The sequence below is a fragment of the Drosophila subobscura genome, chromosome U (genome assembly GCF_008121235.1).
Source record: "Drosophila subobscura isolate 14011-0131.10 chromosome U, UCBerk_Dsub_1.0, whole genome shotgun sequence".
NCBI classification, from domain to species: domain Eukaryota; kingdom Metazoa; phylum Arthropoda; class Insecta; order Diptera; family Drosophilidae; genus Drosophila; species Drosophila subobscura.
The window spans coordinates 7,141,185-7,167,627 of NC_048534.1; the positions used below are offsets into that span (position 1 = coordinate 7,141,185).

At 48.9% G+C, this 26,443-nt stretch overlaps 9 protein-coding genes and 1 long non-coding RNA gene across 11 annotated transcripts; 5 read left to right on the top strand and 5 right to left on the bottom strand.

Annotated features, from left to right (window-relative positions):
• LOC117900323 lies at positions 1-711 on the top strand. The gene is made up of 2 exons (XR_004649276.1): positions 1-175; positions 236-711. It is a non-coding gene; the product is annotated as an uncharacterized LOC117900323 (long non-coding RNA).
• A 390-nt stretch (positions 712-1,101) lies between these two features.
• LOC117900315 (cytochrome P450 4e3) lies at positions 1,102-3,148 on the bottom strand. The gene is made up of 5 exons (XM_034810644.1): positions 2,959-3,148; positions 2,304-2,763; positions 1,882-2,248; positions 1,654-1,825; positions 1,102-1,586 (listed from the first exon to the last, which is right to left on the bottom strand). The coding sequence occupies exons 1-5, from the start codon at positions 3,116-3,118 to the stop codon at positions 1,168-1,170; spliced, it is 1,578 nt and encodes a 525-aa protein (XP_034666535.1). The 5' UTR covers positions 3,119-3,148; the 3' UTR covers positions 1,102-1,167.
• An 8,111-nt stretch (positions 3,149-11,259) lies between these two features.
• Positions 11,260-14,122, top strand: LOC117900312 (gastrula zinc finger protein xFG20-1). Of its 2 annotated transcripts, none has more exons than XM_034810641.1 (3): positions 11,260-11,545; positions 11,675-12,003; positions 12,063-14,122. In XM_034810641.1, exons 1-3 carry the CDS (start codon positions 11,542-11,544, stop codon positions 14,061-14,063), a joined length of 2,334 nt encoding a protein of 777 aa, XP_034666532.1. In that variant the 5' UTR covers positions 11,260-11,541; the 3' UTR covers positions 14,064-14,122. The 2 variants fall into 2 exon arrangements, with proteins under 2 accessions (XP_034666532.1, XP_034666533.1); XM_034810642.1 differs by having other exon boundaries at positions 11,678-12,003.
• On the bottom strand, positions 14,108-14,906 carry LOC117900320 (transcription initiation factor TFIID subunit 11). The gene is made up of 2 exons (XM_034810652.1): positions 14,558-14,906; positions 14,108-14,496 (listed from the first exon to the last, which is right to left on the bottom strand). The coding sequence occupies exons 1-2, from the start codon at positions 14,821-14,823 to the stop codon at positions 14,175-14,177; spliced, it is 588 nt and encodes a 195-aa protein (XP_034666543.1). The 5' UTR covers positions 14,824-14,906; the 3' UTR covers positions 14,108-14,174.
• A 542-nt stretch (positions 14,907-15,448) lies between these two features.
• Positions 15,449-17,211, top strand: LOC117900144 (methionine aminopeptidase 2). The gene is made up of 3 exons (XM_034810376.1): positions 15,449-15,639; positions 15,724-16,569; positions 16,632-17,211. The coding sequence occupies exons 1-3, from the start codon at positions 15,525-15,527 to the stop codon at positions 17,057-17,059; spliced, it is 1,389 nt and encodes a 462-aa protein (XP_034666267.1). The 5' UTR covers positions 15,449-15,524; the 3' UTR covers positions 17,060-17,211.
• On the bottom strand, positions 17,209-22,356 carry LOC117900147 (sodium channel protein Nach). The gene is made up of 8 exons (XM_034810379.1): positions 22,216-22,356; positions 21,951-22,157; positions 18,490-18,861; positions 18,280-18,430; positions 18,031-18,224; positions 17,642-17,968; positions 17,481-17,590; positions 17,209-17,419 (listed from the first exon to the last, which is right to left on the bottom strand). Exons 1-8 carry the CDS (start codon positions 22,329-22,331, stop codon positions 17,232-17,234), a joined length of 1,665 nt encoding a protein of 554 aa, XP_034666270.1. The 5' UTR covers positions 22,332-22,356; the 3' UTR covers positions 17,209-17,231.
• Positions 18,774-20,320, top strand: LOC117900145 (zinc carboxypeptidase). The gene is made up of 2 exons (XM_034810377.1): positions 18,774-19,642; positions 19,700-20,320. The coding sequence occupies exons 1-2, from the start codon at positions 18,887-18,889 to the stop codon at positions 20,285-20,287; spliced, it is 1,344 nt and encodes a 447-aa protein (XP_034666268.1). The 5' UTR covers positions 18,774-18,886; the 3' UTR covers positions 20,288-20,320.
• On the top strand, positions 20,608-21,975 carry LOC117900146 (zinc carboxypeptidase A 1). Its single transcript, XM_034810378.1, has one exon. It carries the CDS (start codon positions 20,635-20,637, stop codon positions 21,910-21,912), a length of 1,278 nt encoding a protein of 425 aa, XP_034666269.1. The 5' UTR covers positions 20,608-20,634; the 3' UTR covers positions 21,913-21,975.
• A 114-nt stretch (positions 22,357-22,470) lies between the features above and the next one.
• Positions 22,471-24,326, bottom strand: LOC117900143 (sodium channel protein Nach). The gene is made up of 5 exons (XM_034810375.1): positions 23,884-24,326; positions 23,057-23,823; positions 22,830-22,998; positions 22,674-22,771; positions 22,471-22,613 (listed from the first exon to the last, which is right to left on the bottom strand). Exons 1-5 carry the CDS (start codon positions 24,324-24,326, stop codon positions 22,501-22,503), a joined length of 1,590 nt encoding a protein of 529 aa, XP_034666266.1. The 3' UTR covers positions 22,471-22,500.
• Positions 24,327-24,915: 589 nt separating this feature from the next.
• On the bottom strand, positions 24,916-26,376 carry LOC117901123 (pickpocket protein 11). Its single transcript, XM_034811761.1, has 2 exons — positions 26,153-26,376; positions 24,916-26,096 (listed from the first exon to the last, which is right to left on the bottom strand). The coding sequence occupies exon 2, from the start codon at positions 26,092-26,094 to the stop codon at positions 24,916-24,918; it is 1,179 nt and encodes a 392-aa protein (XP_034667652.1). The 5' UTR covers positions 26,095-26,096; positions 26,153-26,376.
• Positions 26,377-26,443: the final 67 nt, after the last annotated feature.

Genomic DNA, 26,443 nt, shown 5'->3' on the forward strand with positions numbered 1-26,443 from the left:
GTCGGAGAGAACAAATCATTTACAAACTGAAAATGAAGATATATTATGTTGGAGCACTTGTACTTCTTGGACTCGCTGGGGCCATGGCAAATATTGGAGTAGGATGGTCTTTTAACAAGAGAAAATAAACCCGACTCTTTGATTCAATACAATTACGAGGGCGAGTTGAAAAAAAGTAATCGAACTTACCAATATAACGCATTTCTAACCGCCCATAAATAATTTGTTCGATTAGTATTTTCTATCAGCTCATCGCTGGGAGTGTTTCAGACGGTTTTGATAAATCTTGTCGTTTTAACGGGAGTTTTAGCAAAGGTCACTTTTGGATTTATAAGACTAAATTGATAAAAGAAAATTTCGCGTGCCAATAAATTATTTGTATTGCGATAAAAAAGCTCCACTGAATCCAAAGCTAAGCTTGCTAAATACCATGGTGGCTCTACACAATATATTTTAATGGTAAAAAAGTTGCTTACTGTAATTCATTGCACCCGTGATTTTCTAGAGACTATATCGCGTTTCAAAACCTGGAGAAATAACTCAGCGGAAAAAGACTTAAGTGCAACAATGAAGTCACATCGCAAAAAATGCCTATTTTGAGCACCTCGACAAATTATATTTTTTTGAATGCCAAGAAAATTTGAGAAATGGTAATAAAGGTATATAGCTAAAAAGAAATAATGTTGACAAATAAAAAGAAAACAATTTAAATAAATGCTTTATTCTCTAACTCTTATTATTTAAAGGACAGAACTATGCGTCACAGAAACCGTTTTGGCTGTGCATATTGTTAGATCTCTTAAGCGATTTTTGTGAACCAAAGATCTGCACACTTAATCAGGAATTCGAACAAAAAACCGGCTGTTTGTTATGCAAACAGCTCGTATAATTCCATTGCGAATTCGATTTGGCTGGGCATTATTCTTGTATAACTTCCACAGACTGAAGGCACAAGTCAGACACAAGTCAGTTGCAAACTGAAAATGAAGATATATTGTGCGTTCGTACTCCTCATTCTTGGACTCTCTGGTGCCATGGGTAGAAGGGAAAGATGGTCTTTCCTTTGGACTACAGATGAAGATAAATGACTTATTAAAGGAATAAATGGTCAAAAGTCCATATATTAATTGATAAACTAGAAATAAAAGAGTAAACCTATAGCCAAAACTAGTGCCTGCGCTCCCTGAGGCGCAAATGGAGGCCATTGTCAGACTTAAGTGTGAGCACGGCGGATAGAATGGGATCGTACTTGTGGCGGCTCGCCTCTCGCTTCTGCTTTTTGTCGGGCGCCATTCCCAGGTAGGTGTTCAACTCCCCATCGGTGGAGAGGAGTTCATCGACGGCGGGTAGCACCTCGAAGGAGCGCACAAGCTTTGAGATCACAGTCTTCAGCTCAAGTAGGGCAAACTTCTGTCCAATACAATTGCGTGGACCGGCACTGAACGGCACATACTCGAATGGGCCGGGCTTCTCTTGTTCGAATCGCTCCGGTCGGAAGTGGTGGGGATCCCTAAAGATGCGATCGTTGTAGCCGAGCAAAACGAGCGCCAGATTGAGAGTTGTTCCCTTGGGCACGAGGGTGCCATCTGCGAAAAGGGAAAATAAGTGTCAATTGGGTGTCGCTTTAACAAAGTGTTTGAAGCGTCCGCTTACTGATCATGTAGTCCTTGTCCGCATAGCGGCCAATTATGGGCACACTGGGGTACACACGCTGGGCCTCCTTGATGAACAGATCGAGATACTTCATCTGCGCTATCTCCTGGAAGGTGGCATCCCTGTCCAGCTCGCTGCCCATGACATCGCACTGCTCCTCGTACATCTTTTGCTGTGATTCGAAAAATGTCTTTAGCCGAGCAAGGGGAATACTGGGCGCTCAAATACCTGCGCTTCTGGGTGCCTGGAGAGGAGATAGCCAGCAAATGCCACTCCTGAGGTGGTTGTGTCGTGACCCTCGAACATAAACGTGGACACCTCCTCGTAGATCTCCTGGCGTGTCAGTGGACGACCGTCGACGGTCGAGGAGAGCAACGTGTCCAGGAAGGCCATCTTCTTCCGCGGCGAGGAGGAATCCGACTCGTTCTTGACTCCCGCCTGCAGCGTCTCCACGCGCTTCTCAATGATGTCGTAGGTGAAGTCCTGGAGCGTCTTCAGCGTACGCTGGTAGGCCGCATACTCGGGCGACAGACTGTGTATGCGATTGGAGCGCTTGAACGGATGGAAGGCTCGAATGTTGACGCTCAGGCACATGCTGTAGGAACGAAGATTAGCTGCGGATTCAAGGCAAGACCATCACTTCCACTCACTCTTTGAAGGCCTGCACAATGGCAGAGTTGCGGTGCTCCATCGCATTGATGGGCACACCCATGGCCGTGTCACAGATCACGTCCAGCGTGAGGTAATGCGTTTGATCCTGGAAATCTATGATGCTATCCCCGGCGGCATCCCGCCTCAGTTGTGCCATAAACTTCGTGGAGTTCTCATTCATCACCTCGTGAAAGTCCTGCAGAATGTTGAAGTGGAACGAGGGCGTGATCATCTTGCGGTGTTTGTGCCACTTGCTGCCATGGCTGGTCAGCAGTCCGTAGCCCAGCCACGGATGCAGCAGGTCATAAACGGCGGACTTCTGTATCAGCGTTTGGCTGTTCAGAATGTACTCCAGGTGCTTCGGATTGGTGATGGCTATGTGCGGTGTATAGCCGATCCAGAAGACAAAGTTATCCTTGCCGTACTCTTGCCACCAGTCGAATATTGTCGCCAGTATCTCTGTGGAACAGTCACGAGAGCGAGAGCGTAATTAGGTCACTGCGATCTTTGGCACGAGCCCACTTTTTTATTGTTCTAATCGCAATCACCGCCTAGAACAACGACCAACTGATTGCACTATCGGACCCAGCGTCTAGACGGGGCATGGACGAGCCCCCTTTGCTTGGGGGCAGCTCTGGGTTAATCATGACTAACCTGCGGGAGTGTTGCCCGCACGATTGGCATTGCCCAGCACGGGCACAGGAGTGGGTCCATTGAATTCCTTGAGCATTTGCCTGCGACGGCTGGCCCTCAGTTCAAAGTACACGAGAACGATCAGCGGCAGTGCCAGCAAAAACAAAATAGCAAACCACATTCTGAATGACGTCTGAAACCTGTTCGTATTGTGGATGAATTAACACCAGACGGAGTGCGCGCCTGTCTTTTATAGTATCAGCCAATCTCGCACTCCGCTCTCCGCTTCTCGCTCTCCTCTCTGATTAGACAATCCAAAAACCAGTCGTAGCTGTCGTAGGTGCGATCGGTGACTCTCTTCTCCTTTCCAGCGTATGCTACGGAGAAGAATCTGGCTCCGGGGCATACTCCAAAGTTCAGTTTTCTACCGCACGCACCTGGGACTTCAGTTCTCGCAACTTTCTTATCTTTCGGCCATGACAGGGTATTGCTAATTCGTAGTCAAACGAGAAACACAGAGCATTAGGTTTTTAGGTTTATTTATTCGTGTTTTCTCTGATGTTTCTTCTCTCTGCTCTGTGTCTGGTCGAGAGTTGGTGGACTTTGTACCTGTTTTTTTTTGACACGAGAGCCAGACAGCCAGACAGCCAGATGGGCGCAAAATTGGCAAAGTCTCGTATCAGTGGAGGGGCTCGGCATATTCCGGGTTCTGCGTTCAAGTATCATTTATTTTCAGGCATCATAAAAATGCCATTTATAATTATAATTTGTGGGAGGTGGCGCAAAGGGGGAGAACATCCCATCCTGGCGGAGCAGTAGATGGAGTCAAGACAAACTCTGGACAAAAGAGATCGTTCCCTCTACAACAATAGAACAGATGGGCTTGGCATCTGCTTAATAAAGCATATAATATGTGTATTAATCAAGGGCTGAGCATTGACTTTTCATTTGCCACAGAGAGAGAGATGAGCACGTGACACGAGGAAAGCCCATGAATAACATTTCCCACAGAGCCCTTTCCCCCTCACGTTTGCATCTCCCTTTGGGAGGTCATAAATCAAATCCATGGCAAAAAAAAAGGCAAAAGGAACGCAAAAAGAAAAAGAAAAACAGGCAAAAGTTTTGTGAACAGTGTGAAAGGGGCAGTGGCGTTGGCAGGGGGAGAGGGGAATGGCTTTTATGGCATTTGTTTGGGGCTTCTGTAATTCGCTTGACATCTCAATGCTGCTTAATGCCCAAACTTATAACTGGGCGAAAATTTTAATGAATGACGTAGTCATCATCATCAGCAGCAGCAGCAGAATCAGTGGCAGAAACAGCAGCACCAGCACCAGCACCCGCAAGGTCGACTCTTGCCACCCCCTTACCCTGTCAAGGACATGTTTGGAGCTGAGGCTGGAGGTTTTCGGTGGCAGTGGCATGGCAGGGGGGGTACAAACAAACAATTTCAATGAACTTTGATAAATCGCTGCGAGGCGAAGGACAAGTCCGAATAAAACACACACTGTTGGGGCATACTCATTCTGCTTGACTGCTCGACCCTGCTCCACTCACTGTTCTCGTTCGGCTTTCTATTTCCGGTTCCCATTTGGTTTCTATATTTGGGACTGCGACTTGCGCCTGCCGCTGAATGTTCAGTGATTATGTAAATTGTTCTGGCCATTTGTTCGGCAGCTTCCCCTCCGTCCGCCCGTCCAAATGAATTTATTTTCAGGCCCATCGATTGCAGGGCCTATTATGGGCAACCCTCTAAGGGCTTATACGCGTGCTCCCGAAAGAGGTCTGCTTCTGCCTCTGCCTCTCGCATGCGAAACGGAGGAGGATTCTCTGGGGTGCCGCAAAGTATGCAAAAGTATCTTTGGGATACAATCTTTCGGCCAATCATCCCCGGAGGCGGGGGGCACACATGTCGTATACTCAATTAGCCGAGTCGCAGAGTTGGCCCTGACTTTTGGCTGGGCCCACTGCCTGGGCCTATTTCAATGCATCTCAGTTTCAGTTTCAGCCACAAGCAATAAGTAAATATTGCGCATACGCCACGTTGTGAGCACGCAATCCTGCATAACATGTTTAGCACACGTTCAAAGAGAAAACCCCGAGAGCAGAGAGACATGGAGACGACACGAAGAAACCACATTTACTAGCCACTTAAAAGAGAGAACTCCCATGCGGCCAGCCATCCCAAACCAAACCAAACCCAAACCAAGCCCAAACCATCCTTCAACCCCTCGAAAAACTATGCAAAAGGCTAAGCAGCCCCCATAAAAAGCTGTATAGAATGTTGCAATCAGTTAATTTAAGTGCAGGCCAGGCCAACACACGAACAAAAAGAATGAGACGATGCCGCGCACGATGGAGAGGAAGGAAAGAACAGGCCAAAGGAACAGCAACAAAACGAAAAGAAAAATGGAAATTTCAATGCGAAAATATATACAAATGTATGTATGTATGTGTGGGTACGAGTGTGTGTATCTATGTGTGTGTCTAAACAAACACGCACACGGCGGGGGCCACGACGCACAGTGGGTCAAGTTCCACTTTGAGTGGATTCATCCCCAAAAGCGGGAATGAACGGGAGGCAAGGAGCACTGAAAGTTGCCCCAGGACAAAAAGCAAGTTAAATTTCATGGAGGGGTAAGGCACGAACACACTTTTGTGGGTCTTTCGCGCTGTTTGAATGCTTTTCCAGCAATAGCTCGAAGGTTCCGAAGGCTCCCCGAAGGCTGTGTTGCCTTTCCCTATTTTTGCATCTGCCTTGCTGAGCCGCAACTAAACGCACAGCACACAGATACATACTAATACTAATACAAACAACACAAAGCACAAGTGGCTACTAATGCAAATAATTTACAAGTAGCAAATGTGGGCGGCAAACGCCAGCAGCAGCAGCAGCAGCAGCATGACAGCAGCCAACGTCAGCAGAGAGTATCAGAGGGGGGAAGCGAGAGCGAGAGAGAGTGAGTGAGAGAAAGGACAAAACAAAAACGAAAGAAAAGCAAAAGCAAAAGTAAAAGAAAGAGAAACGACACACAAAATGTCGTCAACAAAAAAAGAAATATAAAATGCACCGAAAAAACAACAGCAACAGCAACAAAAGAAGAGAAGCGAAAGAAAAGAGGGAGAAAAACGAGAAGGAGGAGGGAGGGAGGGATGGAGGATGTAGAGAACGACCAGCGGGCACAGGCGGATAAAACAGAGAGACGGAGCAGGAAGGCGGGCAAAAAGGACATTATGCGTCTTTTCACATTTGAGAAAAGGACAAATTTGTAAGGACAAGTGTAAGTGAAGGAAACCGTAACAAACACACACTAACACAAATACAGCAGAACACACACATAAACGAATGCCGCAAATGTTTCAAGACCCTACGCCCCATTCTGGAGGCTGTCGAGAGAAAATCAATGGCAGACCATGAATCAAGATCAGGTCGGTAAAGGCCAGAAAGACCTTTTATTTGGGGAAACACCCCGAACGCTATAATAGTGGAATCGCTTATAGAAGGCTAATAAATACCCTGAAGAACCCAGAATATTCATATTTAAAGCAGTTAAATGCTGGTGATCCCTCTTTAGTCATCTCGGGGATGGTGTGCCAGCCAAAATAGTTTCAAAGTTGACATCCATCAGATAGCGAATGCCCCAACCCTGGTGTTGCCCTGCTGTTCCCATGGTGTCGGTGTCGCCTTCTGTCGCAACATTTTATCAATTTATCTGTGGATAGTTTTGCTGCATCAGCATAAAAAGTAAACAAAATATGGAGGGAGAAAATAAAGAGAATGCAAAAAGAAAAGGAAACTTTTCCCAAGAAATTCTTAAAGCGGAAAAGTGGAAAGTACTTTAATTTTTGGCTGACTGACTTTTTACAAGTTTCGCGGTAAACGATTGTCGGGCAGCAGGGGGATAAATGGAGAAATGGAGGAGGTCTGGCGACCAGGGATGGTGCCGCATCGTCGCTGGCGATGGCGATGGCGATGGCGTTGGCGCGTGGAGGTAATTGAAGTGACGTTTATGAATGTCATCCGTCAAGCACTCAAGGACATTTACATACAAACCCGCACTCACACACACACACAGACACACACACAAAGCAGATAGAGAGACAGAGACATACAGCAAGGCAGCGATGGGACACGCGTGGTGGCGGGGTATTTGGTTGCTTGACAGATGCGAGAGCCACACAGATTTCTTGTTGTTGTTGTTGTGTGTTTGTATACCCGTTAATCGGTGAGGGTATAACACCTAGAGGCAGACACCAACCGATAGACCTACAGAAAGATCTAACATTTTATTTGTAGAATTGTAGAGGATCAAATGTATTAGAATCCCTTGGAACACCTCTTGCTAGCTAGCTGCCAAAGTTTGATACGGATTCAAGGCTATAATCGCATAACCCAAGCGATTGATCTATGGAAAGATATTATTCTATATTCCATTGGAATTCCTCATGCTAGTCATCTGCCTAGTTCTCATTGTGATTCCACCTGCCTTATCTCAGTTTCTATCCCTCAAAGTCTGCTAAAATACTCCAGAACCAATTGCAATATCTATAATAAATTCAAGCCTAATTAGCGGGTATCCTATATTCTCTATACGTAATTTCCTTGTAGTATTTCCTTTTTTCTCCACGTTTTTATAGACAAACACGCACACACACAAACACAGTCTAGCACTCACCACACCAATACAAACATGAGTTGTCGTCGTCGCCGGCGTCCTCCATGGAGGATGCGAATACCAGAGAAGAGAGAGAGAGGAGCGGGAGAGAGAGGGCACGTGTATGTTTCTCCTTGTGGTTGTGTATAGCTGTATGTGTGTGTGTGTGTGTGTGTGAAACAATTTAAAAATAAATACAAGAAACTAGCGCAGAACGTGACGATGGTGGGTGGGGTGATGGCAGAAAGAGCGAGGGCAGAATGATAGATTGAGAGGAAGCTCTGCGCTGACTTTCCACGCTTACAGCTCAGCGACTGTGGGGGGGTAAGCGAATGAGATATGGGTCATGGGGGTGCCACGAGAATAGTTTGAATTGACAAAGGCTTCCCCCGAAATCCATATATCATTGTCTTGTTTGTGACGCTGATGAGCCGAGATTTGTTTATGCACAGCAAATAAGAAGGAAGGAAGGAAGGAACGGGCGGATGGAGAGTGCCCTATCGATGTCATCTGCTGTCAGTTCGATACTCTTTCATCTCTGGATAATCGAATGGATGCCATTTATAAATCATTCAAATCATAATCAGATGCAGATGCATCTCGGAACTCTTGGCATCACCCACGCACAGAGAGGCACAGGCAGAGGCAATTCATCCAATGCTATACATATCCGTACATAGCTAGGGCCTCCTACAATCGTGTGTATATGCATATGGGCCTGCCTGCCTGCCTCTATATAGTGGCAGCCCACTTGGCTTGTCTACTAATTAAAATGCATGCAATAACCTGAAGCCTTTGTTGCCGAGGCTGTTGCTGATGCTGATGCTGAGGCAGAGGCTCCTGTTGTTCAGTCCGCTCTATGCGTAGAAGGACGACGCAGCAGCAACAGCAGCGTTGACAATTTGTACAAAGTGCTTAGACATGTCAGAGAGCAGGGCAGGGCGGGGGCGGTAGGACAACATTTCTTAAGGCTAACAACTTGTGAGGTAAGAAAAAAAAGCGCCCAAGATGCGAATCACGTGTTCGTTTCTTGCAGTGCAATCTGCCATCTATTGATAGGAGAGGACGGATGCCTATGCCGAAAGCCAAATACATTTTTAATTGTCTATCAAAGGCGGCTATTTATAAAACAAAAGATGCCAAAATGTCCTTGCACGCTAATCTCAAGGGAGAAGCACACAAGCACACACGAGGAGCAAAAGCTACAGGAAGGAGCGCAACTGGGGGTTCCCCCCATTATATGTACATATGTCCTACGATTTGTGCATATTTAATGACATTTGCCAACGATTTGCCCCAAAACGCAGTCAGCAACAGTTGCAAAGTGCAACAGCCAATGCCAATGCCTGCAACTCACGTGTACAGCAAACGAAAAATTAATGTAAATTTGCATAATAAAACCAACACAATAAACGGACTATACACAGGTGGAGGGGAGAGGAAAGCCCTTGCATGACTACCGAAATGGCTGTTCTGTGTTCCAAAATGTTTGGGTTTCTCTTGACTAGTTATTATAATAATTGAAATTTAATAGCAGGGTCTAGACAGGACTTGTGGGATGAGATTTCAAAGCGAGCCTCAATAGATTTGTGTCTTCAAAAAGGCACTTCATCAGCATTGACCTTCCCCCATACATCAAATATACATATATCGTATCGTCCGTGTACTTGTTTATATATGCAAATAAGCCCCCCACACACGATTCGATTCCATTCACACAAATGTTCAGATTGACGTCACTTTTAGCAGGTCCGCAGGGGGACTGGGACTGGCTGTAGGTCGTCATAGTCATAGTCATAGCAGGGGCACTAAATTGTAATCAAGCTTCGAGCCCAATAAACTGCATGAGTGTAAATTTCCTGAATGTAATCACCCACCAAAAATCAAAGAGTGCCTGCCTGCCCTTGGCGTGCTTTCAATGGGGGAATACTGAATTGTGGATTGGGGGATTGGGAATCGGCGGAATCCGAATCCGAAACGGAATCAGTGTCGTGCACACGGACTGTAAAGGGCAAACTCTTGTTCCCTGGGTCACACTCAATCAGAAAGAAAATTGGTGGATATAATCGCATCAATGGTACGTACGCATATCTAATTATAGCGATAAGCGTGGGCGCAGGGCGTGGGCGTATGGCTCTGCACGGTTGTTTACATGTTGATATATTCTATATATAGAGCAGAGCGGTTCTTAAAAGGGTGCTCCCAGAGATTTGTATAAGATTGCGGCTCAATTTATATAAACTCGAGGATTAGCTTTCCCTTTTCCCCATTTCCTTCAACTTACAAATTCAATTTTCAAACTCTCGCGCCAAGCCACTGACTAAAGCAAGTGTTCCTGTCTCTTTCACAGATAGTTCCGCTCACGAACTAGTTCTCTAGTATTCGATATGAACGCTCCGACCAGGGCTACATTGCCACACCAGGCTGCACAAAGAAAAATAATTTAGAGAGCTATTTGAGAGCAATTTTGAAATAGGGTATAAAATACTATACTATACTAACATGTTGACAAGCAACAAATGGTCACTCAGCAAATGTTAACTTTTTATGCTATTTTTGTTGGTTGGTGTTCTAAGTTTGAAACCTAATTTGCAAACATACCAACAAAGCGAAGTCGTGAAAACTAGCCAATCTTGTGGAGAATTGATTCATATCTCATCATCAATCATAAATCGGATAAAAGTATAGTTTTAGTGCGGAAACTCCTAACTAGCTAGTAATATCAAATAGAACATCAAAATCGAAGAAAACGATTTAGGATTACGGTATATTTAAATATATATAACGGTATATTTCTGTCTGTCGGTCACACTGCTAGCCACCCTCGACTTGGGTTGACAAATATTTAAATAATATCATATCGGTGATATATTTTGTTTGGAAAAATTATCAAAATGACACAAAATATATCACTGCAAAAATATCGATATATTTGATTTATATATATTCAATTTAGCGCACAGATTAACTAAATAGTTCCCATATAGAAAACCGAAACCTAACATATGTTTATAACATCTTTAATCCTTATTACACTTTTCTGTGTTTTTATACCCGGTACTCGAAGAGTAAATAGGGTATATTGTATTTGTGCTCAAAGTGAATGTATGTACCCCATAAAGTATATAAATTCTTGATATTGATGGATATTTTACCCTAGTACTCAGATCAAAAAACAATATATTTTACTAGCGGCAGAGTGTGACCAAAGGTGAAAACCGCATTCTGTGCGGTTACACATCTCAGGAAGCCGTTTGGATTTGTTTTCCTTTTTGAAAATGTGTGAAAAGTGAATAAGAGGTTAATAGAACAATGAAAGCAAAATAGATCCATGTAGGAGAATCCTTTTCGTTGGATTGGAATATAAAACAGATCTGTATTTGTCGAGCTGCTAGAAACAAAATCGGATGATTTTCTAGATTTAATCGGGCAGTTTTTTTTCCATCTGAGTACTGCCTGGCGTACAGCTGCTAGAAAGTAGTTTGTGCGCGAAAATATTTCTTATCGGTTCCATACGAAAATCATCCGTGATTTTTCTAGCGGCACATTTTTTTCGATCTGAGTACTAGGCTTTTGGCAAACCAAATATCACGATATAAATATATTGTGAAAAAATATCGATATATTGATATTTTTGACAACCCTACCCTCGACATATACAAATTTTCATTTTTTAAAGTGTATTAGCAAGTTGTTAATTTTTTTCCCAGTGCTGCACCCGCAAAACAAAGCAACAAACAATAAGCCCCCCCATTTGGTGTTCGTTAAAATGCAGCAGGATCGTGTCCTTTGGAGATATTTGAGTGCAGCCCAAGCCAGCGACGACGAGACGGTCTGACACCCTCAGCCGAAGCAGCGCAGGCGGTGTCTGTGAGAGGAGAGGGTGTACCTGTATATGTACCCGCGCCCGTTCCACAAAGGCGACGCCAATTGAGAAGTGAATAGCCAAGCAATGGGTAGGTCATGTCCCGGTTGGGAAGTCAAAGTGCAATTACCAGCCCCCAACCCCCTCCAACACTCACACACCAGGGAGGAACTTTGCAGTGTTTAATGTACGAAAACTAATCAGAAAATCCACTCCCCAGCTGCAGAATCAATGGCCAGCGGTAGCAGCGGAGGAGCAGTGCAGAAAATGCTGGTGGAAATAACCACAGATGGAGTGCCGAAGCTCCACTGTCCCGTGTGCAACAAGGCCTTGATCTCCCTGGCTGGATATGTGAAGCATGTGAAGAAGCATGAGCCGCCGGGCGGCTTTCAGTGCCGTCAGTGCGAGGCACGCTACTGCCATGAGGATGAGCTAACGCAGCACGTGAAGAGTGAGCATGCTCCCGCCGCGGATGAGGAACGAAAGCGAAACTCCAAGACTGCAAAGAGCCAGCAAACAAGCGATCCAGACGAGACGCCGCCCCTTAAGGTGAGTGGAATCAACACGAATCCAATGGATTAGCAGCACTCAAACGTCTTATCTTTCAGGAGAGTCTGCCCACAGATGCGAGAGGAGTGCGCCCAGTGGAGTGCAAGTGCTGTTCCGAACGGTTCTCCTGCTCCTCGAACCTCGCCAAGCATCGACGCAGTCGCCCCGAAACCTGCGGCAAACTAGAGCCCAGTCCTGGCCCCTCCAAGGGCCGACCAAGACAGAGAGCAAAGGTAAAAGCAGGTGCATCCTCCTCGGATGAGGATGAGGAGGATGCATCAGCATCAGAAAGCGACGATGACATTCCCCTGGCCAGCAGAATCAAGGCGAAGACGGTGCCGGCACCGCCGCAGCTAAAGGAGGAGAACATGAGCGACCAGCAGCAGTCCTCAGACTCGGGCGACGAGTGCCCCGACTTTGAGCCGAACAACAGCGACGAGGAGGCGGACGCCGCTCAGTTCCAGCTGCCCGCACCGGCCATGGTCAAGGTGGAGGCCTTCGATGAGGATTTCGAGTACCAGGATGCCAGTCTGTTTGTGAAGACGGAGAGCGCGGATATTTTTAGCAGCGAGAAGGACAAGCTGCTGGATGTGCTGCTCAGCACGGACGAGGGCGATGGCCTGAAGCCCTTCGAGAGCCTCAAAGTGGAGCATGCGGGAGGGGGGATCCTAGACGAGATAGCGGCTGTGCCGCTGGGGGAACACACCGAGACGGCGGAGACGGAGGAAGACGTCCTGTCGCTGAGGCACAACTACGAGGAGAAGAAAAAACGGCCCAAGGACTCGACGGGCAAGCGGAAATACCGCAAGCGAGGCACCATCAGATCCCCCACACCCGAAGAGGCACCGACGAGCACACCGAAGCGTGTGGCCAAGATCACCAAAAAGGAGCTGAAGGAGCGGCTGAAGATGATCAACAAGATGGAGAAGACCTGGAAGTGTCCGCACTGCGTCAAGATCTATCACATACGCAAGCCATATGAAAAGCATCTGCGGGACGATCACAAGCTCAACGAGCAGGACATCAAGGACATCTTCAAGGACGTCGACGTGCATGCAAAGCTGGACGAGGAGGTGTTCAAGTGCCCCATCTGCAGCAAGATCTATCTGGTGGAAAAGCGCCTCGAGACGCACCTAAAAGTCCATGGAGAGGATGGAAGTCTGATCTTCAAGTGTCCCTGCTACTGCAATCTGTTCTTTGCCAGCAAGGAGCTGGCCACGGAGCATGCCCACCAGCAGCACAAGGAGCTTCTGTACTGCGAGAAGTGCGACAAGTACATGACCGGCCACGATAGCCTCAAGAACCACGAGAAGAACTTTCACTCGAAGAAGGAGCCGCGCAATCTGCCCCGCAATCTCATCTGCGACAAGTGCGGCAAGAAGTTCACGGGACGCACCTCCCTCTCGGATCATGTGCGCTCCGACTGCGGCCGGTTGCCGCTCTACCAGTGCAGCGTATGCGGCAAGCGGCTCTCCACGGCGGGCATCCTCAAAACGCATCTGCTGCTGCATCAGTCGGAGACGCCCTACCAGTGCGACAAGTGCGGCAAGACGTTCAAGGTGAAGGCCCAGTACAAGTCGCACTTGAAGACGCGGCACACGGAGTACAAGCCGTACAAGTGCCATCTCTGCCCCAAGGAGTACCCCTACAGGGAGAGCCTGCTTACCCACATGACGGTGCACACGGGCATCAAGCGTTTCCTATGCAACAACTGCGGCAAGCGGTTCACGTGCATCTCCAACCTGCAGGCCCATCGCAAGGTGCACGCCGACACCTGCGGCCAGCTGCCGCTCAACGCAAAGGCCACCCAGTACATGGGCGTGCAGCGGGGCAAGCTGCTGATGGGCGCCAAGCCCGAGGCGGGCATGGAGTACGAGGAGACAAAGACTTTGATTGCCCAGGACGTCATAGACAAGGACATGCCAATGGCACAGGAGCTGAACTTCCCCTCTGACGGTACGGCGCCACTGGCAACGGTGCCCCTGAACTACGCTTCCACGCACCTCGTACCCCACATTGTGCTCCAGACCATGCAGGCCGAGGCACGGCGGATGGATTAGCATTAGGACATCCTAGACTAGACACAAACCACACTCAATACAGATGCTTTTGTAACCGATATCAATATTATTTATACCTTACGCACTAGACGGGGCAATGGGGTTCTGGAATCAATTTAATCTGAAATATGGCTGCTGGTAGCGACCTATGGGCATGCGATCCTTGGTGCGCAGCCGACGCACTGCCTCGCGTATGAACTTGGGTTGCAGGGCGCCCGACTCGCCTTGGGCCTCCATCACGTCGAGAGCCTCCTCCACCACCTCGCCCACAAAGACCTTGGCAATGCCGGACATGGCTATGACAACGTTCTGGGAGACCGAACAGCCGGTTATTGTCTGCATCAGCCGCTTGACGGCCGCCTTGGGAAACGCCGAGCGTCGGTACATTTCATATCGATCCAGCTGCTCCTCCGTGAAGTTGGAAACCAAAACTCTGGGCAAGAAGGGAGCGTTTTTTGGGGTTTGATCATCTTCAAATTCCATTCGCTACTCACTGCATGCGTTCGCGCTCCTCCTCCTCGAGCTCCTTCTTGGTCTTGAGTTTCTTAAGGGCCGGCTCGCCAGAGTCGCCATCGCCATCTGCGTTTTTTGTGTCCATGTCGCCGTCTTTGGCATCACGGTCCGCCTCATTGGCCGTGTCCGAGGCAGTATCGCTGTCTTTCCTCTCGCCGGAGGCTGTGTTGAAGAACTTGAGATCGACATCGTCGCTATCGCTGAGTGAGTTGCTCTTTTGTTGTGTGGGGAATAGGATTTCGTCCATTTAAGTGGATTTTGTACAAAAACGAAAACTCGCGTATATAAACAAAAACTCCCCAGGGATGGAAAGTCAACACATTGCGAAATCGAATTGTTTTGCAGCACTGCATTATCTCGAAAATAGTTAAAAGGAACAATTTTAAGCAGGAAGAAATCTGGGAAGCCTAATTGTTCATTTCTTTACTGTTGCAGCGTGAATGATACCATATATATGCCGTAAATCGAGAGAAAAAGGCAACCAAAATATTTGGCACCACAAAATTTTCATTGTTAGTCAACACTGGTGGTGTTAGAGCTGTCAAATATTAAAAAAAATATCATATCAGTGATAATAAAATAAATCACTGTAAAAATATCGATATATTTAATGTTTTGATATTTTTATGTACTTTCTGAAATTAAATTCAGCGCGCTGCGGAAAAACATAAACTATTACTGCTGCATAAATTGCACTTTTTCCTGTTTTCCAGAAAAACTGTTAAAATTCCATGGGATTTCAAATAATTGGGACCAATCAAAATATATAAGAACATTTTGAAAAAATATGACGATATAAAAATATTTTTATATCTAAAAAATATCGATATATTCATATATATTTGACAACCCTAATTGGTGGTACCTCGTGTTTTTGTTCTTTCTTCTGTATCGCCATCGCCAGGCAGCAATCAGTTTTTCGTTAATTTCATCAGATTTCGTTAAACAATGTCCTCAACCGAAGCACTGAACGTGGAGGCGGCCGTCACCGAGAACGGTGCAGCCGTCGAGGATGCAAAGAAACAGAAAAAGCCAAAGCCGAACAACAAGAAATTGCGTCAAGGTGAGTGACCTCTGCGCAAAATGCAATAATTGCAAATGCCCCGCCAACCGTACACGCCTAACTTTCTCAACCCCCTTTCCGCAGAGGCCGCAGCCAAGAAGGCCGAGGGTGGCAGCGATGAAGCTGAAGCTGCCCCAGAGGCAGATGCAGAGACCACAAATGGCGAGAAAAAATCCGCAGCTGCCGCCTCGGGCCAGCCGGCAGCGAAGAAGAAGAACAATAAGGGGAAGAAAGCCGGTAGCGGCCAGACTGAGCCACCAACCATACCGATTTCAAAGCTTTTCCCGTCTGGCGTGTTTCCCGAGGGCGAAATTGTGGAGCATCCCACGCCCAAGGACTTGCCGGATGATCGCACGGCCAAGGATCGCTTCACCTCCGAGGAGAAGCGTGCCCTGGACCGCATGAACAACGACATCTATCAGGAGCTGCGTCAGGCAGCCGAAGCTCATCGCCAGACGCGTCAGTACATGCAGCGCTTCATTAAGCCCGGCATGACCATGATTCAGATCTGCGAGGAGCTGGAGAACACGGCTCGTCGCCTTATCGGCGAGAATGGCCTCGACGCTGGTCTGGCCTTCCCCACTGGCTGCTCCCTTAATCACTGTGCAGCCCACTACACCCCCAATGCAGGCGACCCCACGGTGCTGCAGTACGACGATGTGTGCAAAATTGATTTTGGCACCCACATCAAGGGACGCATCATCGACTGTGCCTTCACCCTGACCTTCAACAATAAGTACGACAAGCTACTGCAAGCTGTCAAGGAGGCCACCAACACCGGCATCAAGGAAGCCGGCATTGATGTGCGTCTATGTGATATCGGTGCTGCCATTCAAGAGGTTATGGAATCATACGAAATCGAGCTGGATGGCAAGACATATCCCATCAAGGCTATACGTAATCTGAACGGACACTCCATTAGCCCGTACCGTAAGCTTGCCCCTTACCCTCACTTACCCAAAACATAATTCTTTATCCTTTTCTTCCTTTAGGCATTCATGCTGGCAAAACTGTTCCCATTGTAAAGGGAGGCGAGTCCACTCGCATGGAGGAGGATGAGTTCTATGCCATCGAAACTTTCGGCTCCACGGGCCGTGGTCTGGTGCACGATGATATGGACTGCTCGCATTACATGAAGAACTTTGACTTGCCATTCGTGCCTTTGCGTCTTCAGTCTTCCAAACAGCTTCTGGGCACAATCAACAAGAACTTTGGCACTCTGGCCTTCTGTAAGCGCTGGCTGGATCGCGCTGGTGCTACCAAATACCAGATGGCGCTCAAGGATCTGTGCGACAAGGGTATTGTGGAGGCATATCCGCCACTGTGCGACATCAAGGGTTGCTATACGGCCCAGTACGAGCACACCATCATGCTGCGTCCCACTTGCAAGGAGATTGTTTCCCGCGGCGACGATTATTAAGTGCGTGCATCCGTGCGAGTGCGTGAGTAAGCAACAAGCAGCAGCAGAGTTTGCATTATAACATTTTTGATATAAGTCCATTCGATTGTTGATCATTTGTGAGCGTATTTCAAAGCGATTTCAATATAAAGAGAGTATTTATGCTCAGCATACATCCGAGGAGAGTTACGCGCTAATTGGGCGCCCTGAATCGTTTAGGCATCAACTCATCCCAGTAGAGACTGTGCCCAGCTCTGACTGTCCTCTTGCTACATGATCTGTAGATGTAGACAAACCATTTGCCCGTGAGGTAATAGAATATCTCTATGTAGCTGACTATACTGAAGCCGTACATAAGCGAGAGGATGCCACCAAAGCGATCTGCACGGGTTAACAAATAATAAAATCATTCCCTAAAGAGCATAGAGATGGTATAACTCACTCAGCAGCACCACCCAAGTGCTGACCAGCTCCGATTTGGTGGCCTGTGCAAATCGCAACTTGAAGTAGAACTTGATGACTGCCAAGGGACGTTCGTTGGTCAAACCTTTGCTGCAATTTAAACATTTTAGTTCGAGAAACAAAGATACAGTCCAAACTCACAGTAGACCCATAAAGTAGCCCGTTTCATTGTAGTTGCGACGCAGAGGCGCCACATTGCTGGTGATGCTGAAGCTGACGCCATTGCAGGTGGGCAGGCAGTGGGTGCATTCTCGTTGGGCCATCTGGTCCTTGCCCTCTTGCAGATACGGATACTCGTCGTAGCCATACCAAATGCTCTTCCACTTGGACAGGCAGGGCAGATCGGGTAGGCCGCAGTATGTAACATTCGTGGAGCTACCAATCATTGGAGGAGAGACGCAGCCGCAGTGATTCATCATGCTCTGGCTGCGACACAGTAGCAGGCACTCGTCTATGGAGTAATACGTTCTGAAACATAACTACTCATTAGTGTATTGCTCCAAGGGAAGGTCTGTGGCTTGTATTCCTACTGGTTGAGTAGTTTTCTGCCCTCTTCGGGAAAGTAGCAGCGTCGAGCTTGGGGTGGGACGTTGCGCACTCCTTCGCTGGAGCTAAAGAACGTGGGCTGAATGGGAATCTCCACAATGGTGTTGTGATCCACGAGTATTTCACCCAAAGTTGTGGACTGAACGGTGGCATAGTCCTCCTGCGGGAATATTTTTAGCTAAAAGAAGAGTTCAATCCAAAGTTTAGAGCCTAAAGAAATGTGAATCTCTCACCTGAAATGCATTGTTAATCATAAAGGTATTGGTGCGATCATTCTCTGGCGTGTCCTGCAGCACAAACTGAACGCTGTTCAAAATGGAATTGGACTCAAACACCACCTTGGGCTGGGCTCTCATCTCGGCATTGTCTTCCTCACGTATGCGCCTGTAATTTGCTTTGATTCGTGTTTAATTTACTCTCCTGAGGGGATAAGATTCACTCACGCAAATCGGGAGTAGCTGGGCCGGCGATAGTTAAATATGCAGCACACATTCGATGAGGTTGGTCGCTTGACAAACATTTGGCTGGTGTTCACTTTAGAGCCGTAGACAATGCCTCGGATTATCAAGTCGCCGCAGTCTGGCGACAATTGACGCAATATATCACGCACCGAGTAGCCGCCAGTGTCGCTGTGGTAGCTCGTGAGCAGCCAGTGGAGTCGCTGCAAGTGCGCCACGTCCAGGCGCGGGGCCTCCAGGGGATTCAGATAGAACTGAGCCAGCACCAGCAGGCGTTCCGCCATTTCATCCACATCTAGGGCCACCCGCTGCAGCGTAGAGTCATCGCTGGAGTTGAACGTCTCCTGGTGCTGATAGCTGCAACGAAAAAAGCGAAATTAGCATGCAAAACACACTCCAAAGAGGTAGTATAAAAGACCTAGTCCGTGGGCATTCCACGATTAGTGCGAGAATGAAAGTTCTACCAGTGTCACTGTCGCTTGTGTCTCTTGTGGCCCTGTGCCTGGGGGAACGTCTAACCTTCACGGATCATCGTGTGTATCGGTTGGAGCCAAAGACCGAAGCGCAGTTGGAGGGACTGAGGCCATTGGAGGCCATTAACGAGAGAGTTATTTTCTTGAACGAGCTGCATCTTGGTGCATTTAATGTGCTGATTTCTCCCAGCTACAATGAAGAGTTTTTGCAGCTACTGCAACGTTTGAAGCTCGCCCCAGAACTGCTCGATGCGAATGCACAAGAGAGCCTCTCGCTGGATATCGAACCCGTGGCGGATGCGAATCGTCGCAGCGATGACTACTCCTGGACGGAGTATCACGAACTGAATGACACCCATCGCTGGATGCAGCAGCTCGTGGAGAAGAACCAAGTCATTGTCACCACCTTTGTGGCTGGCCGCAGCTACGAGGGAAGGGAGCTACTGGGCCTGAGGATCAGCCACAGTGCTGGGGTCGAACGGCAGGCCATTTTCTTGGAGGCGGGAATGCATGCCAGAGAGTGGATAAGTCCAGCCACCGCTACGTACTTTGCCAACCAATTGCTAAGCTCCCAGCAGCCCGAAATCCAGAGCTTAGCCCGATCCTACGTATGGTACATACTGCCCCATGCCAATCCCGATGGTTATGTTTACACTCATTCCACGGTAAGCTTTAAGATTAGTATAAATTTCCTTATCTTACGCATTCTTCCCCCTGTTTAGAACCGCTTGTGGCGCAAGACACGAAGTCCGCAGGAGAAAAACTGCATGGGAAGCGATCCCAATCGGAACTGGGGCTTCCACTGGCGCGAGGTGGGTGCCAGCGATGAGCCCTGCTCGGAGTCGTATGCCGGACCCAAGGCCTTCTCGGAGCCCGAGACGGAGTCCCTGTCGCAGTATCTAATGTCCCTGCCAGAGCCCGTGTTCATGTACGTCTCGCTGCACTCCTTCTCCCAGCTGCTGCTCTATCCATACGGACACACCTCCGCGCTGCCTGAGAACCATCGCCAGCTGGAGCGCATCTTCTCCGCCGCTTTGGGTGGCATGAAGCGTCGATTTGGCACACGCTACACGGGTGGGAATGTCTACGATGCCATCTACCCAGCGGCTGGTTCCAGCATGGACTGGGCCTATGGTGTGCTCAAGACCAAATATTCCTTTACCTATGAGCTGAGGCCCTCGGGCTACAGCTTCTGGACTGGCTTCAGGCTGCCAGCGTCACAGATAATACCCACGGGACAGGAGACAACGGATTCGCTGGTGGAAATGATAAAGGCAGCCGCCTCCATCGAGGGTTACAAATTGCAATAAAAAGTAAAGACTTTTGAATGAAAAGAAGACTTGAAGACTCGAGACTCTAGTGTGTTGACACTTGTGTCTCATGAAATGGCAGTTTCTTGGAGGTTTCTCGGGGGACGTCATGCAATGATTTACCATGCGAAACGGTTGAGACTGTGATAAGGGCCACCCACAGATTAGCCCGAGATATTTACAGCCCCTAACAGAAATGGACAAAGCCAGTCGGGCAGCTCGCAGCTCGCACTATCGGACTATAAATTAGGTTTCGGCTCTTATCGGCTCTCGCCTGGCCTGGCCTGGCCTGGCCTATAAAAGCATTCAACGTAACCGTTCGGAGCTTCATAAAAACAACGACAAGCATGTCGCTGACCAAGTCCCTTCTGTTCGGCCTCCTGGCCGTCGTGGCCCTGGCGGGAGTTAGTGCCGAGCGCGCCCGCTATGACAACTATCGCCTGTACAAGGTGAACGCGGAGAATGCCGACCAGCTGGCTGTGCTGAAGCAGCTCGAGAGCTCCAGCGACTCCATTCTGTTCCTGGACGGAGTGCACATTGTGGGTGCCGATGTCAAGATGGTTGTGGCCCCCCATAAGGTGCCCGATCTACTGGAGATTCTCGGCAAGGCTGAGATCAAGTACTTGCTGCAGTCGAGCGACCTGCAGAAGACCCTCGACGAGACCGACGAGAAGGTGGCCATCAAGGGACGCGCCGGCGAGAGCTACAACTGGCAGCAGTACTACGAGCTGGACGACACCTACGCCTGGCTGCAGACATTGGCCCAGGAGAATCCCGGAGTTGTGACCCTCATCGAGGGCGGCAAGACCTATCAGGGACGCTCTATTCTGGGCGTGAAGATCACCAGGAGCCGCAAGGAGAAGCCTGGCATCTTCCTGGAGGCCGGCATCCACGCCCGCGAATGGATAGCACCCGCAGCGGCCACATACATCATCAATCAGCTGATCACCTCCGAGGTGGAGGCCATCAAGCAGCTGGCCGAGAACTACACCTGGTACGTCCTGCCCCATGCCAATCCCGATGGCTACGTGTACACCCACACCACGGACCGACTGTGGCGCAAGACCCGCACTCCCTACAACGGCTGCTTCGGCGCCGATCCCAACCGCAACTGGGCCTTCCACTGGAACGAGGTGGGCGCCAGCAGCAACGCCTGCTCCGACACCTACGCCGGCCCCGCTGCCTTCTCCGAGATCGAGACCCTCTCCCTGTCCCAGTACATTGCCTCGCTGAAGGGCAAGATCCAGCTGTACATCTCCCTGCACGCCTACTCCCAGTATCTGCTCTACCCCTACGGACACACCGGGGATCTGCCCGACAACGTCGCCGACTTCAAGAAGGTCTACGACGTGTCAATTGCCGCCGTGAACAAGCGCTACGGCACCACCTACACCGGAGGCAACATCTACGATGCCATCTACCCAGCGGCTGGCGCTAGCGTGGACTGGGCCTACGGCACCCAGGATGTGCGCATGTCCTTCTGCTACGAGCTGCGCCCCTCCTCGAACAGCTTCCTCACCGGCTTCAAGCTGCCCGCCGCACAGATTGTGCCTGCCAGCGAGGAGCTCCTCGACTCGATCGTGGCCATGGCCTCTGAGGTCAAGAGCCTGGGCTACTTCAACTAAATCTAACGCTGAGAGATTACTAAATAAAGGATACTCACAGTTTGACGGCATAACTCCGCAGCAGACGCTGGCTGATCTTATTCGCGGTGCAAACGCCGACGGCCGGGAAGGGGCTGTTGGCCACATGCACCAGATCGGGTGCCATATGAATCTCCGTTGGCTGGTCGAGATACTCCAGTGTGAGATTGACAATAACAACGTGTGTCCACACCACAATGGCCGCCATCAGCACCAGCCAGAGTGCTCTGCAAATAAGTTTCTACTTAGCTCTTGATTCCATTTAGATGAATTTTGCTCACCCACTTGGCATAGCGGACGGGTGTGGGGTAAATGAACGGATGCAGTCCATTGATGTAGCTCTGGCGCAGAAACTCCTTGAACAGGCGGCGATAGTTGGAGCGGGACTCCACTTGAGTCATGTTCGTGATGCGTAGTGCCTGAAGTGTGCTCGATTCTCAGTCAATTTATTGCGATGCGAGTGCTGTGAGTGCTGCTCATCAATCAGAGCTCTAATTAAAGCGTGTCAAGAGGCAAGAGGTGGGAGGAGTGTGCAGTGTGCAGTGTGCAGTGAGGGTGGTGTCTCTCCCTCTAATCACGGTTGATGTAGTTGAATATGGGTCGAAAGGTCAGAAAGTATAGAAACTCAAAGGCCGTCACAATGCTAAAGCCCATAATTAGACCCAGCAAACCACCAAATGAAGCTGTCAAAAGGGGGAATATATCAGGGAATATATTTAGGGACTTTTTAGGCTTAGACTCACCCAAGGCGGATAGCCAGTTCTGGAAGATGTCTGTACGATATCTGGTGCTCATCAGATCACTGAAGAACACATGCAGCAGAATCCTATCCGTGTCGTTGCTAAAACAAAATTAATCTATAGTTTCTGCTACCAACTAGGGTTGATCCCTACACTCACCTGCTGCCTGGACGATTGGCAAAGTAGCTGACATCCAGCCTGCCCATGGTGCTCTCGGAGACATAATGATTCGACTGGCAATCGGGCAGACAGCCGCAGGGGAAGCTGCTCGTCTCGCGCACAATCGACAGCGATATATTCAAATTAGCCAAGGCATGCGAAAAGAGACCTAAAAGAGGAGCAGAGTGATTAGTGGACGGACAACAGGGACAGGTACCTATACCTACGCTTGCCCTGTATCATGCAATTGGCATCCAGCACATCGCATACCTTGAAGCTGCCATTGTTGTGAACATAGGGGGGAATGCAGCCACAGAGATCGAGGATCATTACAACCCTGCACTCGAACATGCAATTGATGAAGGAATAACGCTTCAGTCCGTGCATCTCTCGCTCGCTGCCGAACAGGCAGTTTCTCAGGGACAAGTCCATGCGGCGAATGTCGTTAGTGGCATACGTCGACTCTGGGTTGATGCGCACGAAGCTCTCACGCGTGGAGGTCACAACCTTCGTCTCTGAGTTCTCATCCGGAAAGTTGTAGGCATCATGGAGCAGCAGCTGGAAACCGTAGCCGCTGAAGAAGGTGCCGTAGTAATCAGAGGCCATGGGACTGAGTAGGACAGTCAGACCCGTGGGATAGCCACAGCCAGTGACGCGATACGGCCGCTTTGGCACCTGGTAGGCAATTTTCTCTGGGAAATTATTGGTTACACCTCCGAAATAATTGAAGCTGCAGCACTGTCCCTCCATTGTCTCAATGCGCTGGAACAGACTGTCGCAGCGCGTGTTGATGCCCTTCCAGATGCAGCTGGAGATCATGTCAATGCAGTCCGGCGACAACTGTGACGTCAGTGTTGTGAGTGTGATATTATTTAGCTTTAGGATTCTATCATAAATCTGCAGCGAACTGTTGCTGATCATGTTGTCCACGGGCAGCAGAGTGAGATTGAAAAGACTGTGCAACTCCGATCGATTGACACCAGCAGGAACTTGCCTAAACAGAGAAGAAAGTTCTTAAAAGTCTTATAAAAATCGAAGAAATTTATGTACTCACATTTGCTGCAGCAAGTTGATTGCCTTTAGCTTTGATATCTTGTTGAAATTGCAAATGGTTACGGCTGGGAAGGGTATGTTCCAGGTGGGAAAGTGTGAGCTCTCGATGACCGTGACAGTGGGCGTCTGACGGGCCCACTGCCACGAGACAACGACCAGCACAATCGATGTAATGATGGACAGAATGACAACAATCAGCCAGAACAGCCGCTCGTTCCGGCTGATGTCCTGCCGCGTGATGTAGCTGAAGCCGTGCAGCGACGTGGTCTGGCAATAGTTGCGCATATTATCGCTGAACCACTCGCCAAACTGGCGGAAGCGATGGATGGGCTGAAGGCTGTGAGGATTAGATCGCTTTGAGGGATCGCTGCGACTGGAGGCGGCCAGCTGTTGGGCAGCCTGCACTTGCCGCAGATCGAAGATGCGTCGCTTCTTGAAGGCCATCTCTACCGCTTGACCTCTGCCCGATGACTGTTGCCGCGTCGGCTCGTAGCGATTCCTCACGCACTTAATTACCGCCCAACGCTAATGAGCCAGGCCCACTTTAGCCTGTTTCCTGCGGCGACGCCAGAGTATCTGCTGGCGCGTCAGCCAGTTGCAAGTGGGGCGCACACACGTAAAGAATATTAGCTCGAAGACCGACACGAAACTGCAGCCCATAAATAGGCCGTTTACGCCGCCAAAGGTTCCTGCCCATTATGGATGAATGAATGACACTTTAATTTGGCTTCTTGTAGGTCGTTTCGTTAATGGAATATGCCCTTGGATACTTGCCTATGAATGCCAGCCAGGTCTCGTATACGACCAAAAGCTGCTCTTCGCTAATTGCCAGATCGTAGTAGACCTGCAGGCGGACCTCATTCGTGGAATTGGATCCCTGTATGGGACTCACGTCACTCTGGAATTGATATCGATGAAATTTGCACGGCGGCAGGCAATTGCAGTCACTCTCCACCGACGTAATCTGCTCACTAATGCCATCTGTTAAATGGGAAATCAATCAAAAAACTTCACTTTCGTATTAGATATTCATTCACTTGCCATACGCCCGCACACACGGCACTTGCTTGAAGTCGCAAATGGGCCAATAGCTCTCCCCGGGGTCATGGGGCGGTACACAACCGCAGGAACGAAGGATTTTTCTGCTGCGACACTCCGAAAGGCAGTTGCCTAGGCTGTAGGTGGAGTAGAACCACAGGCGACGCTCATCGGGTAGAAAACAGCGACGTTGCTCGATGGGAAGCGCTGCCAGATTCGATGTGAAGCGCGTGGAAAATGGACGCACCATTAGGTGAGTGTCTGACCCACTTGGTATCAGAATCCTCACGGTGGCAGCATCTGTTACCGTTTGGGATTCATGGATAAGCACTTCAAAGCCATCGGATGCAATTCTCGAGGCAGCGTAGTCATCTTTTCGAGGATTTAACACTAGACTAACTCCCAACTGTGAAGTGTAGCGAAGTTGTTGATGATTAAAACTGCAGCAGAGCCGATTATCAGAGGTCCACAGAGGCTTCAGGTCACCCAAACAGCTGTCTAGGCCATTCTCCCAATTGCAACTTTGGATCTGCTCACAGATTGGGGGAGCCAGATCCTCCAGAAGGCGCAACCAGGTGAGACTAGTTTGAGACAACTCCTCCATGGCACCATTTCTCAGCGTTTCCTCCGACACTTTCAATTCCTTGGCTCTTTTCTGTAGCTTTTCCTTGGAAATTGCATTCAGAGAGCATATTGTGACCGCCGGAAAGGGAATCTCTGAGCTTGGCTTCATCATACTGTCTATATAACGAATGGTGGGCCCCTTTTTGGGTGCCGTGAGCAGGATAACGTTTGACAGAATCACCGCAGTACAAATCAAAAGCCACCAGAAAATTCGCTGCCAAGTTTCGGCTCCGACAAACACATGAAAGCCGTGGATGCTGGCCATTTCGCAGTAGATCTCAAAGCCAGTTTTGCGCTTGCACAGGCCATCATCCTTTCGGGCACGCAGGAAGCCCAGAAAACTGGGCAAAGGCAGCTGCTGAAAGCGTTGAATGATTCTCGAGTGCCAGCGGAGGATCTTGAGACGCTTTAGGCTTCTGGTTACGGCTGAGATTTTCCCCACTGGCCTCCTAAAATGTTGCAGATGTGCCTGCTGCTGGTGTTTCTTTGGCCTGAGATAGTCCTCAAAATAAACCGTGTACACAGGAGGCGGAGACTCTGCTGCAGACATGTCTGAAATCGAATGAAGGAAGGTTTTAGCTAGAGTTTGAAATACTTTTGCGTCTAACCTGAGTTGTTCTCCGTATATATAGTCCATGGGAGTGCCGCCCTAATGGCATTCCTGTGCAAGCCACACACGCCCTCAAGTTGTAAAATCCACAATCAACAGAACGTCATCATGGGAGGAGTACTTTCACCTCTCGGTATCCGTGTTTGTGTGTGCATTGATTCAGTTGTTTTGATCACACGCCCCCAACTGGAACAGAGTAGAGAAAAACAATTATCCACACATTTATTTGCCTATCCATAAAGTTTGCTTCCGAGGCACTCGGGCGATAAGCTTCTCAAATATGAATAGG

Bases quoted from the DNA above. Each gene is read 5' to 3' on its own strand.
- LOC117900145 (XM_034810377.1), top strand. From the start codon at position 18,887: ATGCAAAACACACTCCAAAGAGGTAGTATAAAAGACCTAGTCCGTGGG. The intron at 19,643-19,699 runs GTAAGCTTTAAG...CCCCCTGTTTAG, and splicing joins ATGTTTACACTCATTCCACG to AACCGCTTGTGGCGCAAGAC.
- LOC117900147 (XM_034810379.1), bottom strand. From the start codon at position 22,331: ATGACTCAAGTGGAGTCCCGCTCCAACTATCGCCGCCTGTTCAAGGAG. The intron at 22,158-22,215 runs GTGGGTGAGCAA...ACTTATTTGCAG, and splicing joins ACACCCGTCCGCTATGCCAA to AGCACTCTGGCTGGTGCTGA. The intron at 17,591-17,641 runs GTGAGTTTGGAC...TTTAAATTGCAG, and splicing joins GGCTACTTTATGGGTCTACT to CAAAGGTTTGACCAACGAAC.
- LOC117900146 (XM_034810378.1), top strand. From the start codon at position 20,635: ATGTCGCTGACCAAGTCCCTTCTGTTCGGCCTCCTGGCCGTCGTGGCC.
- LOC117900320 (XM_034810652.1), bottom strand. From the start codon at position 14,823: ATGGACGAAATCCTATTCCCCACACAACAAAAGAGCAACTCACTCAGC. The intron at 14,497-14,557 runs GTGAGTAGCGAA...CTTCTTGCCCAG, and splicing joins GAGGAGCGCGAACGCATGCA to AGTTTTGGTTTCCAACTTCA.
- LOC117900312 (XM_034810641.1), top strand. The intron at 12,004-12,062 runs GTGAGTGGAATC...CTTATCTTTCAG, and splicing joins ACGAGACGCCGCCCCTTAAG to GAGAGTCTGCCCACAGATGC.
- LOC117900315 (XM_034810644.1), bottom strand. From the start codon at position 3,118: ATGTGGTTTGCTATTTTGTTTTTGCTGGCACTGCCGCTGATCGTTCTC. The intron at 2,764-2,958 runs GTTAGTCATGAT...ACTGTTCCACAG, and splicing joins TGCGGGCAACACTCCCGCAG to AGATACTGGCGACAATATTC. The intron at 1,826-1,881 runs GTATTTGAGCGC...TTCGAATCACAG, and splicing joins CCAGGCACCCAGAAGCGCAG to CAAAAGATGTACGAGGAGCA.
- LOC117900143 (XM_034810375.1), bottom strand. From the start codon at position 24,326: ATGGCCTTCAAGAAGCGACGCATCTTCGATCTGCGGCAAGTGCAGGCT. The intron at 23,824-23,883 runs GTGAGTACATAA...TTCTCTGTTTAG, and splicing joins ATCAACTTGCTGCAGCAAAT to GCAAGTTCCTGCTGGTGTCA. The intron at 22,772-22,829 runs GTGAGTGTAGGG...ATTTTGTTTTAG, and splicing joins GCCAATCGTCCAGGCAGCAG to CAACGACACGGATAGGATTC.
- LOC117900144 (XM_034810376.1), top strand. From the start codon at position 15,525: ATGTCCTCAACCGAAGCACTGAACGTGGAGGCGGCCGTCACCGAGAAC. The intron at 15,640-15,723 runs GTGAGTGACCTC...CCCTTTCCGCAG, and splicing joins CAACAAGAAATTGCGTCAAG to AGGCCGCAGCCAAGAAGGCC. The intron at 16,570-16,631 runs GTAAGCTTGCCC...TTCTTCCTTTAG, and splicing joins ACACTCCATTAGCCCGTACC to GCATTCATGCTGGCAAAACT.
- LOC117901123 (XM_034811761.1), bottom strand. From the start codon at position 26,094: ATGTCTGCAGCAGAGTCTCCGCCTCCTGTGTACACGGTTTATTTTGAG.